The sequence below is a fragment of the Epinephelus lanceolatus genome, chromosome 11 (genome assembly GCF_041903045.1).
Source record: "Epinephelus lanceolatus isolate andai-2023 chromosome 11, ASM4190304v1, whole genome shotgun sequence".
NCBI lineage: Eukaryota > Metazoa > Chordata > Actinopteri > Perciformes > Serranidae > Epinephelus > Epinephelus lanceolatus.
Genome location: NC_135744.1, coordinates 30,012,501 through 30,028,046, shown reverse-complemented (window position 1 = coordinate 30,028,046; position 15,546 = coordinate 30,012,501). Strand labels below are relative to the sequence as shown.

The following is a 15,546-nucleotide window of genomic DNA, read 5'->3' as shown; positions in this document are numbered from 1 at the left end:
GACGTCTGCATCGCAGCGACATGTATTTACATTTCTGGGGAGGTGTACATCAGGCTATAGAGACAGAGTGCAATGCGTCATAATCTGAAAGCCCTCCCCTCCGCTTCTTCGCTCATTCGCTGTCATTCTGCCTCTGCAGCCGCGCCTTCAAGTCTCCATGACCGAATTGCTAGCTAGCTAATAATTAGCTATAGCTAGCTAATAATTAGCTAATAATAAGATGGCAAAAGATTATTTTAGCACGCTATGCCTACCAGAGAGGCAACGGTATATTGATAAGTGTAATATTGCCGGTCTACCTCAGTGTCCCTTCTCCTTACCTTGCTCATTTTGGAAAAAGCATGATGTGGAGATTCTTTTTTAAGAAGATGAACATTTCGGCATGCTCAGCCGTCAGCCTGCTCCTACTACCGGCACACGTTGTTGTTTTGAGACATGCCTCTACATGCTGGTAGATTGATAGAAGTGCTAGAGTGGACCGCTGGAATGGACTGCTTGAATCGCGGAGCGCTGGGCACAATTATAACAGAAGTTGCATTGATACTGTCAATGCTTTAGCTTAACATACATAAATACAGTTAACTGTTACTCTAAGAAATATATTTGGAGGGTTGGACAAAGTGTTTGCTGCACACATAGGCATACTGAGTGTCAGGATCCCACAGTTTCTTCCCTGTTGAAGCCTTACGCCTGTATCCACTTTTGTCTTCTACAAGGTTCCATTTTTCTGCTCGGCAGCTGATAAAAGCTAAGCTCTGGGTTTTTATTGGCCGTGCAGCCCACCACACAGCAACTTTTCAGCATTTGGACTTAGGGAAAACTCAACAGGCTGGAAACGGAGGGGGAAAGTGTGAGGGGGCGTGGCTTTCAGATTATGACGCATTGTGCTCTGTCGCAATGGCATAGGCTCTATGTTAACGCAGAGCCTTTGATTCAATGCAGAAGTATAAATCCCGCATTAGGCTTCATACCGTTCTGAATACTCTGTTTTCATCATTTTTTTTCTACATACGTGGCAAGCTATAGTCTGCTCGTGATGAGTGTCTGTATATGGTCATCTGCTACATTACGTAGCCTACACTGCTATATGTAGCTACAATGCTAACATCAGGGAAAGTTGTGTTTTGAAGCTTTAATTGGTGATTCATTTTATGGTAGGAAGTGCTGCCCTACTCTGTTATAGTCATTCCCCAGCTCAAAGTACACTGCTACATGAGGCTACATGCTGACGTCAGGGATTTTGGATTTTGGATCATATTCTTGCTTGAACATGTCCCTTTGTGAAGATTTTGTTTAGAGGCTTTTATGAGTGATTTTCACAATAGAAATTGCAGCTATACCCTGTTACATTCTCCTGCTGCATAATGGTGCAGGAACGCAGAGCGCAGACAGACAGAAGACCTGAAAACGCTTACCAGTCATTGCAGATTGGGTTTATTCGAGAGGGGGGGCGTAAAGAGAGGCCCTAAAATGGAGCATTTAAGACAGAAGGTGAATACAGGTTTTCCAGCTCAGATAGTGTGAGGATAATAAAGTGTTTTTTTGAACATTAAAGCATGTACACATGTTCTGGTTATAACCAAAAATACAAGTATGAACCTGAAAATGAACTTCGCTGTCCGTGTAGTCGTGGTCTGTGTGACAAATTTCATTTTCTGCCCATGTCTGTGAGGGTTTGTTGTATGAGGGTGAATGTGCTAACTGCATGTATTTCTCAGTGGGTGATTTACATTTGAATCTTGATGGGAAAACTGAGATGTCTGGAGCTTTTAGGCAATTTAATACAGATGGAGACATCAGATATGACCCTGCTCTACTTACTTTGTTACAAAGGATGTGAAAGCCTTTAATAGTATGTTGTAGAGAAACCTGGTTTAATTAAACTTCATGTCTTTTTGCTGAAATTAGCATTTTAAAAACAGTGTTTTTACATGAAAATCTGAATAAACTACATGCTGTTATAGTACCATAATTGTGGCCATGATCATTGTACTTAAAAATAAATATCAACTCTGCCTAGTCTCCACATATATCTTTCTTTTCTTTCCTTTTGTACAGACTTACCTTAACCTCAGCCATAACCTCTAAAAGCCCCAATCGTAACAGTAACCTTCACTAGAAACTGAGTCTCAACCTTAACCCAGAGGTAAATGCTTACCTATTCTTGTGGGGACTCTAGTCTGTCCCCACACAGTGTATGAACAGATCCATGTCCCCACATCATCATTAATACAAAACCACACACGCATCCCAGATTTTTTTTTCGGTCCCAGAAGACAGAGAGCACAATTTGACACCTCCCAGCGTCCCGGGAGACAGAAAGCAAAAGGCAGAGGGCAGGAGGCAGGGGGGAGAAATAGTCAGACGGGGAGAGCGGAGCGACAAACATAACAGACAGAGAGACAGTCAGAGTCAGAGCTGCAGACAACTTCGCCTCCTCTCAGCATCACTATAATTATCGCCTCTGCCTCAGCTCTGGCACACTGTCATCATGTTAACACTCCGCATTGTACATTAATCACTGGGCCACAACGACTGCCACACAAGCACATCTCACACACACACACACACACACACTTATAATTCCCCCCTCCCGCTGGTCTAAAATGGTAATGAGCTATAATGGGGTTGGGTTAATGAACAAGAGAGGAGCAAAGTTTTGGGGATGAAGGAGGCAGGGAGGGTGTGTGAGTACCATCGCATGGCTCATTTATCAGGATGTGTGTGTCTGTAAAATATCAGACCTCCGTGAGTCAGCGCTGTCACTCCTGAAACACCACAATAATTGTGCTTGGAAAGCGAGCCCAGTGAAGGTCAGAACTCATTTTTGCTGGGGACCTGAAGGTAAAACCAATTACAGCAGTGTTGATACATTAGTGGTTTGGTGTTTTCTTGCACGACTAAAGGTCAAAATCAATCAGAAAAATATTAAATATTAAAAAAAAATTAAATCCATAACATTAGAATTGCCAGTCTAACTGAAGTGACATGTGTCTCAGTTGTTATTGTGTGAAAGCTTTTCATTTAGGCGTGTGTGCCACGAAACTCAATGTCATGTCACAGTGTCACACTTATTGTTCACTCCTCCAGAGCATCAGTCTGTGTTTGCTAACAGCACGGATGCTGCAGTTTTCTCGTCTTGAAGCAGTTCAGTTGCTACCTTGTTTGGATTTAAACACTACAGGACCTCAGTGGTGATCTTGGCACTTGTGGGCCCCAGGCAAAGAAGCCCATCAAGTCCCCCACGCCCCAATAAAAATGCATTCAGTCAAAAAAATGCATTGATCTATTTTGCTTGATCAGATTTTACAATCATTAGTCGTAGTAGTACGGTAGCTAGAAGGGGCCCCACTTAGGAGGTTTTTGGGGCAGTAGCGGTGCACTGTATAGTACCTTTATGGGAGGTTGAGGGGGTTTTCTAGTTGTCATTCCAAAATGTGGTTTCCTCTCTTGACAGTGCGTCCCTGTAGGCCCTGGATTTGTAGACTTTTCTAAGGCTGCTTTCAGACCTAGAGTTGTCTTGCTTTGGTTCGGCTCAGGGACTTATTTTGTCACAAAGTTGCATAACTGCCTAGAGTTGGTTCGTGCTTCTAGGTAGCATTTACAAGCAGACCAGATCAAATGCTATGCATGAGAAAGCTGCTCATGATTGGTCAAAATTTCCATTCGGGAAAAATCCAGGAAGTAAACAAAACGTTGAAGAAGAGTATACTTGCAAGATAAATGCGACACTTTCTAATGTCACAATGGAGGGACAGCTACGCAGGTTGATTTTAGCGCTGCTCATCGTGGACTATATTGCTGTCATTGTTCATTTTAGTCAAACCATACAGTTTGAAAACGAGGTGCGGCTCCAACTAGAAAACAATGTTTTGATGCATTGGATGTGCTGAATGTGCATATTAAGGCAGTACAGGAGGAGGTGCATATTAATAATCCTCCAGGACTGTAACATGCTCATGTTTAACCCAACAATGCGTAATGTGACTGCTGTTGGTTTGGATCGAGGTCAGAACACGTTCTCACCAGACCAGAATTCATTTGTAACCATGACCACCTCTTCAAGAAGGTCTTGGTCCGGTTGTTTTGGTGCACACCCGAGTTGTGTTCCCACCTGCCCAAACGAACCGCACTTAGGAGGCAAATGAACTTGAGTTCGATCGAACCGAACCAAACTGGGCAGGTGTGAAAGCACCCTACAGCGTATAGAGTTTGGAGACTATATAGGTAGATGAATGAATAATGTGAAGGACTTTGTGGTTTCCGAAGAATTTCTGAACACCTCTGTCTTTCTTCTTTTTGTGCTTGCAGAGTGTCGTATGATGAAGTCAGTGACCTATGGAAAGATGTCTGGCTCTCTGAGCCGAGGCTCCCCAAGGACCGCCATCCAGTCACGGCGCAGCAAGTCTCCTGCATCTGGTAACGGTCTTTCCTCTTCTTGTCTCCTCTACCTCTTGAGGAACTCATTTGTTAATGGGGTTTGGCATGGTGTCATTGTCCTTTAAGCATCCTTGCTACTGTGTGTTTGTGCACAAGGAGTGTGTGCAGCGGTGTCTCAGACCTGACGGACACAGTTTGGAGTTGTTTGTATCCTGGTACTTCCGCATGTGATTGCTTAGTATTTTCTAGCTCATTACTTAATCAGCGTCGCAATAAATGAAAACAGTATGAGTAAACACTGCAATGATATCAGAGCTCTGCGGAGTGTCTAGCTGTTTACTGTGTGTGTGTGCATGTGTGAGCTGTGTCTGGTTGCATGCAGAATATGAATTCAAATGAGAATGATTTCACAAGGGAGTGGAGAAAAAGGCAAATAGGGATGAGAGAGGTAAAAAAGAGGGGGAGTGAAGATGAGAGGGAAAGAAGAGGGAAGGGGGTTGGTGACTCAATCCTGCAGCTCCTCACAAGCCGTTCTTCACCTGACATACTAATGAATGTAATAAAATGGTGAGAGCTTGCACTGCTACCTGCTGCATTGTTTGCACCTGATAATGATGCTTTTATGAATGCCTCACAAAAAAAAGAAGAGCAGAAACACCCCTTTTGATGCAGCAAAGCACAAAATAGATTGAAATAAAAAGACAGGGCATTCATTCTAACAGTTCAATGCAGCTTTCATGAATGCACCAGTGTGGCAAACATTCAGTTGGGCTCAGAGCTGGTGAGGACTTGGTGATTTTCCTGATTGCACAGCTTGAGCTTTGGCTGTGTGTAAAACACCTAGTTATGCACAGCACATTTGACTTTTCATCCTTATTATTTTGGGATTTGAGTGCACAGAGACTTATTGGGTTGGGGATTAGTCAATGGGGTGATGCAACATGCAGAAACTCCCTGAGAGGATGTCGTTCCACCTGCTGTTGGAGCACACGAGCATGCACGGACGGACGCCATGCAGCATTTGCAGAGTGAAAACAGTTGTTTGTGTTTTGTGTCGAGCTGTGGAGGGAAAGGTGAGGCAGAGGAGAAAGCGAGGGGAGGAGAGAAACAGCTGGGTTGAACCGAGAAAGTTCTGGATGCTGATAGCTTAAAAACTTTGGGAAAAAGGTTATGCGAGTGAGTCATACACTATCTGATCTCATTGTCTGGAATGAAGGTGTGTGTATGTGCATGTGTGTGTGTGTGTGTGTGTGTGTGTGTGTGTGTGTGTGAGACAGAGAGAGAGAGAGAGAAAACAAGAGACTGAGACAGAGGGAGAAAAAAAAGACTGACTCGTCTTGGTTGCCATGGAAACATAGCACAGTAGGAGCATGTAGCTACAGACACAATAGTCTGTGACAGCCATATAAGGCAGTGACTTCCTGTAAAATGGCCTGCAGTGGAGAACGGAGCTGACTGACGCTCGGTCCTCGCTGGATCCCTGAGTCAGACCGTCCCGACGTTTTCACTTCTGAGAAATGTTCCCCTTCTGGCGCTGCTTCCGCCACTTTAACATCATCTGATGTTCCCAGATTGCTGTTGACTGTTGTGTGCCGCACTGTATTCATCCCCTTAAACATCATCACTCTGGTCGGCGAGGAGGTCAGAGAGGAGCGACGGGAGGAAATGACAGATAATTGATGATCTGCTGTTTGACCCTGACTGACTGTTGTTTTTTTACTCTGTTGTTAACAATAGAGTAGGGTTTTTCCGCTTTAAAACACACCATACCCTCTTCCCTTGGGGACAGTTTGCCCTAGAATTATGCCAGTAGTCAACAACAGCTGATACTGCCTGCAGCACCACATGGACTATTATAAAGGTGCCCATTCTGTTCTTCCGTGTTCAAGAACAGACCTCAGTCTCTGCACGGAAACGACAGAAATCTCACACAAGAATGATGTGAGAAAGAAATTACACACTTCTGTTGATGCAGATGAGTTTACCATTTACTAATTTCATAGATTCACTGTGTTACAGCTGTATTATGATTTGATGTAAGACAGAGTGTGCTTTACATTTACACATGTGATTTATTTGCTATTTATCATCACATAAAAGTTTAATAACCAAGACTTACTATTTGAGAAACAGTTGATTCCTGCCAGAACTAGTGTTTTCTGAACTGCATCAAATAATACTACTGTTGAAATAATTAGTCAGTTAATCAATTAGTTGACTTACAGAAAATGAATCAACATTTTGATAATTAATTAATAATTCATCATCAAAAGTACTTTTTGGTAAACTGTATATGTTTTAAATTTTGGACTGGACCAAACGAGCAATTTGAAGATGTCAAATTTGTGCTCTGGGAAACTCTGCTGAGCATTTTCCCAATTAGTTAAACATTTATAGATTTACATTTATTCAGTTAATGTGAGGGGGAAAAAAATGTAAGAGGTATTTCACTGCTGAAAAGATGGTCTTTTGATAAAACTGGGCTGTGTGTGCAGTGGAGAGACGCATATACTGGACCACCAAACGCTTGAACTGCTGCGTGATGTAACGTGAGCTTGGCTGAATCCAAATGTCCGCACTCGCAGACTTTGCGGGCATGTTCCTGGGAAGTCTGGGAGTGCTGTGGGCTGCCCAAATCCACAATTCCTCCAGTCCACAATGGGCATAAAGCAGACTTTCTGCAGACTTCTAGAGCGTCTGCTTGGGATGCAGACTTCAGCAGACTTCACTGATTTTAATTGCCCACAATTCATTGCAACGCAGATGAAAGGTGGTAGTTTCTCTTTTTCAATAGCCGACTAAAAAAATCAAAACGTTATGTATATGTAAAATAATCACTGTACCTATTAAAACAATTCTGGAATCATGTAGGTCAGAAATAATATTCGACAACATCATGATACAGAAATATGTAGAAATACAGGCTATAGGTTGTGCTGTGTAATATCAAATATAAAGGCTTGAAAAGTGGCCAAAATACAACTAAAGAACATCTGATACAAGTAATAGGCCTAAACAATTTATTTAGTTGTAGCTCAGTCCATATTTACAACCATCTGTGTATTTAAATGTCTCCAGTCAGAAATTTATTTTGTTCACTCACAAACAACCCTATACATGGGATTTATATCTTGTTATCTGCAGGGACAGATGAGTGGACAGAATATGACAGCAATTACAATGATTGTTTCCATGATAACTAGTAAAAACAGTCTTGAGGACTGTCTATCAGTGGCTTGCAGTATCTGCCCTCGGAGACTTTACGTGATGACGATGAACTTGTCACAGTGTGTCCGCGAGGGTTCAGCCCGCAAGTCCAGAAGGTGGACATTTGGATTCAGCCCTTTGTTTGTTTTGACACAGGAAACAATATGGCAGCCAGCTGGTACAAAACAATATTGAATTACAGTTAAAAAGTAAGCGACAGAATAACAGAATCTCGGTTTCTATTTGTTCAGCACTGCTTAGTTTTACTGTCTGAGCTCAGTTTTTTCAGCCTCCGTTTTGATAATACAGGAAACAGTATGGTGCCAACTTTCTGTTCAGAAATTCTTGTGCACTAAAATATTTTTCTGAAATAGGCAACACAGTAACGGACTTTTGGTTATAGATTGATCGTCATTTGGTCTGTATTTGAAAGAGAGAGGACGGGGCTGGTCTCTATCTGCTTCTGTACCTTTGTGTCTGTGGTGGCGGGCATGCTGTAATGTGGAAGTACAATCTTTAGTTTGAGCAACAGCCCTAGAGCCAATTGGAGATTCTGAGAGATGAGCAGGGAGATCTGGGCTCTGGTAAGATGGAGGGAAGTTTATCATAGTTGATTAACACATACTGCACCACATTGTTATGATGCAAAGCTGGTTGAAAATCGGCAAAGTATCTCTTTTATAGATTAATCAGGAATAAAAGTGATGGTTAGCTGCAGACATAAATCAAACAAAATGCTCAAAATACCAAAAAACAAATAATCACAACAACACCAGGAGACTCCATCTCACATCAACAACACAAGCGGATCTAAAAAGGCTGCTGTTCCTGAGGTTCCAGTCTCATGTGGAAACTGTGTGTGACTTGCAGATTGTTATCAAACATTCTTGCTATTTTTGTTGTCAGGATATGAGAGATTTCTGTCACCTGACGTTGTCTAGTGGACCTTTGGCTTTACAGCACGCTGACAACAAGTTAATATTCAGCAGTATAAAAAGATATTCACCCCAACTGATGACACTCCAGTCTAATCTCCAGCTCAAACAGTGTGTCTGCTTTGTAACATCACTGTATTCATTGTATTAAATGTAATAATAATGTGGGCCTTTAAGCCCATTACCTCTGAAAGATGATTCATTATTCAAAATGTTATCTCTGCTTCCGTCAGTTATTTAATTGCAGCTACACTCAAAACCTTTTTATCTGAGATCTTGGCAATGAAATTAAAAGTACGGACACCAGACAAGAGAGCTCCGTTCATTTATTGATATTTAGAAACCAGCAGCTCGTAGGATTTTATTATTTCTCATCCACACCATGCAGAGAGAGCACATTAAAGAGCGCAATTCATTTAAAACCTTTTGCTGCGGGTCTTCAGGTGTTTGAAAATGCAGCCTTGAAGTCCCATATTCATTTTCAGCCAACGCAGGCATTAATAACATTCTTTATCACGTCTAATAATCTGGACCGAAGGAGACGCACAGAGAAGATGTGAAGCGTGAATTTCTGTGTGAGATAGTGAACGAGACAGAGGGAGACGGAGAGGGTGAGGCAGCGTGTAACACAACACGTGTGCTTTCAAACACCACCTGGTGTCCTTCTGCGTGTCTGGCTGCTCTTTGCTGTGTGTGTTTGAAGCTTAGACCTCGACACCACTGAGGAGCAGAAGTGCGTGTGAGGGACTGACAAACAGACTGGAGAGACAGCCAGAGAGACAGTCAGAGGACAAACAAAGGGTCTCATACTCTAAATGTAAGATTATAACGTATACAATAAAGGGATTCGCCCCCTTGCAAGTTTTCATGCTTTATAGCTTTGTAATATTGAACATTGATTTGTTTGGTGGTGATACGAGCTGTGGATGTGTCTGTTTCAGTTCACAGTTACAGTGTCAGCATCATAATTCATCAATAGGTTTTGACATGGTAATTTAATTACAAGTTGAAAGACAACCGTGTCTTCAATATACAAATGATTAATTAGCTTTTAGTGAATTGCACATTTGTAAACATTGTAACATTGTAAACATTTAAAAGTTGAATTTATCTTTGAGGATCCAAAAGAAGAAATTCTATCAAATGTGGAATAAACGGATCTGATTTATAACCTCAATTAAAACAGAATTTGTATGACTCCACTGACGTTTCATCTTCCTTTTCCCTTCTTGATGGGAGTAGCAGAAATGTAAGAGTTCTAGTGTATATAGTTAAGTGTGTGATGGACATATATAAGTTATGTATACACAAAAATTCCAGTTGGATTGAGTTGGAAGTACACATAGGTCTGTGGGTTGTATACATGTGGATATTAGCCTGGAAATCCAGACCCAAATCTAGAAAGATTTAGGGTCTGGCCATGAGTAATTAAAATGGCCCAACTCGAGGGACGGCACCAAGCATGCATTTGAAAATATCACTGCACGCAACTGGATAACACTACAACCAATCGGAACAATACACGGGGTGACATATACACTTAGCTACCAGCGGAGCTAACTGGTAGATTAGACTCTTGCCGTATCCGGTCGGCAAAACAGCAAAAACGTCCTTCTTGCAGAGGTAAGATTCGAGCGCCGTCTTCTGTTCCTCTGTTAGAGAAAAAGCCAAGTCTAACTCGTTCATTGTAGCGGCCAAAGCCGTTTCAAACAACTGGTGTTCATCCGTAGCCATCTTGCAATGTTTACTGACTGATTCCGGACTTCGTCGTCGCAGCGCTGTCGTCATCTGTTTAGCTCGCCTCTGGCCCGCCTATATCAGATACACCAATGTGATTGGTGCAGCTCGGCTCCAACGGCATGGGTAATGAGCATCATTACTGATTGCCAGAGTGACTCACTGAGCAAATTCAAATTGTGCTCTCGCAAGAACTCTGGATTTCCAGGGTATGTGGATATGTGGGTGAATATAGATGTGTTAACCTGTACATTAGATTCCGATTATACATGGGTACTCCTGGAAGTGAAGATGGAGGACTGAAAGTGTCAGGTGGCCCCCGGCTGATATGGCTCTTCCTTTTTTTCCTGCACATATGTGGGCTGGACAGCCACAAAGACGGTTCACAGGCTGAGATCAATGCAAAAAAGGTTTCAGTCCTTGACTATTATCAGCGCTCGACTGATGATAGTCAAGGACTGAAACGTTTGCTGCTGTTTTAATTAACTTTTTATTACTTTTTGCACTTTGAGCACCCATTTCTGTGCATCGATGTTCTAAATAAATCAACTTTTTTTTTTTTTTGCATTGATCCCAGCCTGTGAACCTTTTTTGTGCCCGTCTAGTCCAGTTGCATTGGTGTGCGGGTATCTCTTCTGCTGTCCTATTAATTCCCCAACAAAAATTCAATTTTTTTCACTCTGTTGTCTTATACACACAGGCCCGAAAGACACACACATGCACAAACAGAACCTATATGTACATGCATTACATGGAGAGATGTGAGAGTGAGGGGGCTGCATTGTTTGAGGTTCAGTGCCTTGCTCAGGGGCACCTCAGCAGTTCCCAAGAAGCAAGGTAGCACCTCTCCAGCTACCAGTCCACACTCCATACTTGGTCAGTACGGGCACTTGAACCGGCGACCCTTCGTTTCCCGGGTCCATGTCATTAGTCCGACAGCCCATTGGTCCAATATCCCATTAGTCCGACGGTCCGCGGTGCTGAATGGCTCCTGGCGGGCGTATTTCTACCTTGATGGTGCGCCGCGACCAGCTCTGGGTCAGCTGGGAAAGGCTTGAGGCGAAGCAGGCTCACAGCTTATGTGTTTGTCACTTTCTTTTTCATTTTAACCCACACCATGATCTTTTCCTGACCCTAACCAAGTGGTTTTTGTGCCTAAACCTAACCAGACCTTAACCACAGGGCATCATGATGATTTCGGAACAGACTTCAGAACAATGGGTTTAATATGGTCGGACCAATGGGCTGTTGGACCAATGGGCAGTTCCCCCTTCCCTAAGCCAAGTCCCTGTGAACTGAGCTACTGCCGCCCCAAACTGAAGTTACCAGACTATTATAGCTATTCTATGATTTGCCTTTACCCACTTAGTCACATTGCTGATGATTATCAAATATCTCATTGTGTAAATATGTTGTGAAAGCACCAGTAGTCAACCCCACAATGTCATCGCAATGTCAGTATCGAGGTATTTGGTCAAAAATATTAACACAGTGATGTCAAACATATTGATTTACTGATACACACCGATTCTTAATATTTGACACAATTCTAATACAGGTTTTCTGCAATATTGCCACACCAGTACCAGCAGTGGTGTAGTGGAGGGGATACGCAGGTATACACGGCACCTTGTTATATTTGATTTTTTAAAATTGTATGCTTTCAATGTCAGTTTTCCCTGTGATATCGAAAACGGTATCCAATGCTGATAATTTCCAAGGTACTGCATCGAAGCTTGAGATTCTAGTATTGTGACAACATTGAACATATAAGTTAGAACTAGTATAACTATGCATTTGTAATGCTTCAAAAAAGTTGAAATTGTTATATATCTAACCTTAAAACTCAAAAAACTCATGTCTTGAAACAAAGCATCATAGTCACTTGATGTGTTGTTAGTTTTCAGCTCGTTCGCTGCATCACAGTGACAAAGGTGTAAAACCTTATTATATTTCTAAAACTGAAATGAAAAGGAAACAATATTACTGCAAATTGTGGATGAAATTCAAAAGAAGTCAGATGATGAAACGAAAAGGACCAGACTTTTTAGTCTGTGTTTTACCTTCAGTATTGTTTTATCAGAGGAGAAGAACACTTTGTCTCGTCTCGTCTGTTGTCAGAACATCAGCCTTCTGAGAAATATTCTGAATCAATTTAGAGACGCAGTATTAACAAACAACTTATGAAGCTGCTTCCCAGCACAGGTGCAGTTGAACTCTCCTGCCTTGCTCTTATTGAAAACATCAAGTATGTGCTGTTGGTATGTTTGGTTGGTGATTCATGCTGTAGGTCTCAGTCTAATATAGTCGATGAATCATAGGTCTTTATCTAATGCTGTACACAGATATGAAATAATAATTCGCTTAGAAACGCGGAGCGAAGAGAATGAAAACGTGACACTTAAATGCATCATTTTATTAGGAGTTTCAGCTCATTAAATCTGAGGAGACAAATTACATCTTCCCTTTTTCTGACTGACCTTCAATGATTAAACAACTGATGAAATTGCAGCTATTAAGTACAATTCAGTCACATTGCAGTTTCAAGGTAACAAATCTCTTTGGTATCACACTCATATTGTGGAGAGTCTAAGTGACGTTATGTTCTCTCAGGTGTGTGTGTGTGTGGGTGTAGGTTTTTGCGTGCCAGCCTGACATTGTCATCACTTGAGCTTCATTCTGTGATGATCTCACAACCCCAGCTGAGGGCCTATACAGACCTAAAATAATGTGAGAAAACAATTTGCACTCGTACATACTTTCTCTGTCTCGCCATCTGCCTCCCTGCTCTTCTCTGATGCCTCATGTCAGCTAAAATTAACAGAGGCGTGCAGATGGTGTCAGCAAGCGTCACTCCTGCTACTTAGGGGTCTCACCTTTCTCTTTCTGTCATGAGCAACTTCACATGACGGGAGAGACTTGATGGTGAAGTGCGCGGGGCGGCCGACCCACACATAAATCCAGTCTCCAGAGGATCAGCTGCTGCTGGCTGTGACACTCTGAACTGCGAGTGCGTGATGTCTGCAGCCTTCACAAATGTACTTTCTGAAAAACAGATCAGCACGGGGAGCGTAACAAATAACAGAGACCAAACCAAATAACAGAGGCTGCAAGAAAAACAAATTATGGTATTGATATTTGCACTAAAGGCAAGATAATGACATGCCTCCAGGCAGCTTCGTGTTTATGAAACAGCATTGTGTTTGAAAAAAATCCACTCTTATGTACTTTCAGCCATCAGAAATGTGTGATGTTTGACTGTGTTGTGCCTATTATATAGGACCAATTGTCCCCAAATATGTGTTACGAGGCATAGCTCTGTTAAACTCATTGATTTTGTGTGCTGAATTTCCCAGAATACCTCTTGACAGCCCTCATAGACCATGAATGACCTTCCAGGTATTATCGCAACCCATTTGCCAGAATAAAGACATATTAAATTCATGCATTTAACATGTAGTGGATATGCTGAAACTTTCCATTTTTATTTTCATGTTGTGACAAAGCTGTGGTGATGTGTGGTTATGTTAGAGCACACAAACCATTTGGTTAGGGTTAAACATCATGTTGTGGCTGAAAATATTCAGTTTGGTTGCTACAAACACAGCTGGAAATGTCACTGGTCTCGAGCAGTGGTCTGCTGTTTCGCAGCTGTCTCGCCTACGTGTCACACCATCCACCATCCCCTCCTCCTGCTGAGGAGAAACTCAGCTCATATACATGTACTGACTATGTAACTGTAGAGATGGTGATATAAAATGAAACATACAAATGTAACATCCATGGTTTGCAGAAACATACAATGACAACATTTCATCCTGGTGACTGGGCTGATTATCATATGTTTATATTCAGAGCCACGTCTTTGTCACCTTACATGTTCCATTTTTATTATACAGGGTGTGTATGATAAGGTGTAGCTCTTAAAATAAAGATGTGATGATATACATGTGAAACAGAGCACTTACGATAAGCAGTGTACAAGGAAGAACGTGATTGGCTGGTCATTTAAGGAATTCGTTAACCTCAAAATGATTACTTGTATATCAAATAATCATATGGATTTGTGAAGATATGTTTTTCCTGCATGCCTTCACAGTGAACAATTAATCTAAAGAGTGAGAAATTTCTTGATAAACTGGAATAAATCAAGCAATCAAACTCTTACACAACTTTTGCAGTAGTCTCATTCATCCACTGTTCGTTCAATTCTCCCCACTACCATACTATACAGTATGCCAGAAAAAGATTCAGTATGTCCCACTCCCAATACATAGTTTGTCAAATGCAGTATGTCAAAGATACCAGGATGTTCTACTACGTCCGATTTTTCAGTATGCAAGCCAGCATGCTTTTCTGACTATTCTGAATTCTCTGCACAGCAGGAGATACGTCACATCCACTGAGCTGCAAACAGATGACAGCTGATTGACAGCTATCAGAAGTCGCAATGACAGATGACAGCGCATTCATATAACTGATGACAAGTCAAAAAGTAATAATAGGAATACTGACTGTTTAAGTGAACAAATAATCATAAATATCACAAACAACAATAGGACATAACTGAAAATAACAATGACAGAACTGCAGATGTAATTTCACTGTCGCAAATATAATGTTAGAATCTACAATTTGTGTAGTTATAACTTTAAAGTTAAACTTCATACATTGCAAAGTAACAACAGCAGCTCTCAGGGTTGACCTCTGTCCCTGGCGAACTCAATAAGTGGAGTTTGTTTTATCTCCAAGGTAACAATTATAAAAGCAAGAGAGTCAAAGTTCAGGGTGTCATGTTATGAGAAAGTAGTACATCCCGATTGTGTGCCTACTGCATGCAACAGTACGTACTTTTTAAGGGCAGCTGCAGTACAGGTTTAAGAACTTCTGTTTGGCCACTAGTAGCCTAATTTACCTGCATTTATACTCAATCATTCCACAATCACTGTGAGGCTACATTTTTTTTAAAATGACATCACAATATATAGCTATCCAGCACACTGCACAGCTGGAGACAGGCAGACACATGAGGTCCTTTTCCATATTCATTACCGGCGCAGCTTTCATGTGCAGTTTCGGGCAGCCATAGTGTTTAACACAGCAGGTGGGGAAGAAGCTGAAAACACACCATTGTTTGTGACTGCACTGCATTCTGGTCAAATTGTATCATAAATGGATGTCTTTGTGTACGTTAGTGTTGACTGTCGATGCAAGAAGCTTCTAGAAAAAAAAACATCTAACCAACCGCCAACCCTATCATTAAATGGCCGACTGGCTCTATCTGTCC

The 15,546-nt window shown here is 41.7% G+C and overlaps 1 protein-coding gene across 3 annotated transcripts in view; it reads left to right on the top strand.

Annotated features, from left to right (window-relative positions):
• Positions 1 to 15,546, top strand: part of dclk1a (doublecortin-like kinase 1a) — a 67,500-nt gene that overhangs the window by 27,184 nt on the left and 24,770 nt on the right. For all 3 annotated transcript variants that reach the window (XM_033642198.2, XM_078172492.1, XM_078172491.1), the window contains exon 5: positions 4,312 to 4,419. In XM_033642198.2, coding sequence (XP_033498089.2) covers positions 4,312 to 4,419 — 108 coding nt within the window. The remainder of the gene's footprint in view (positions 1 to 4,311; positions 4,420 to 15,546) is intronic.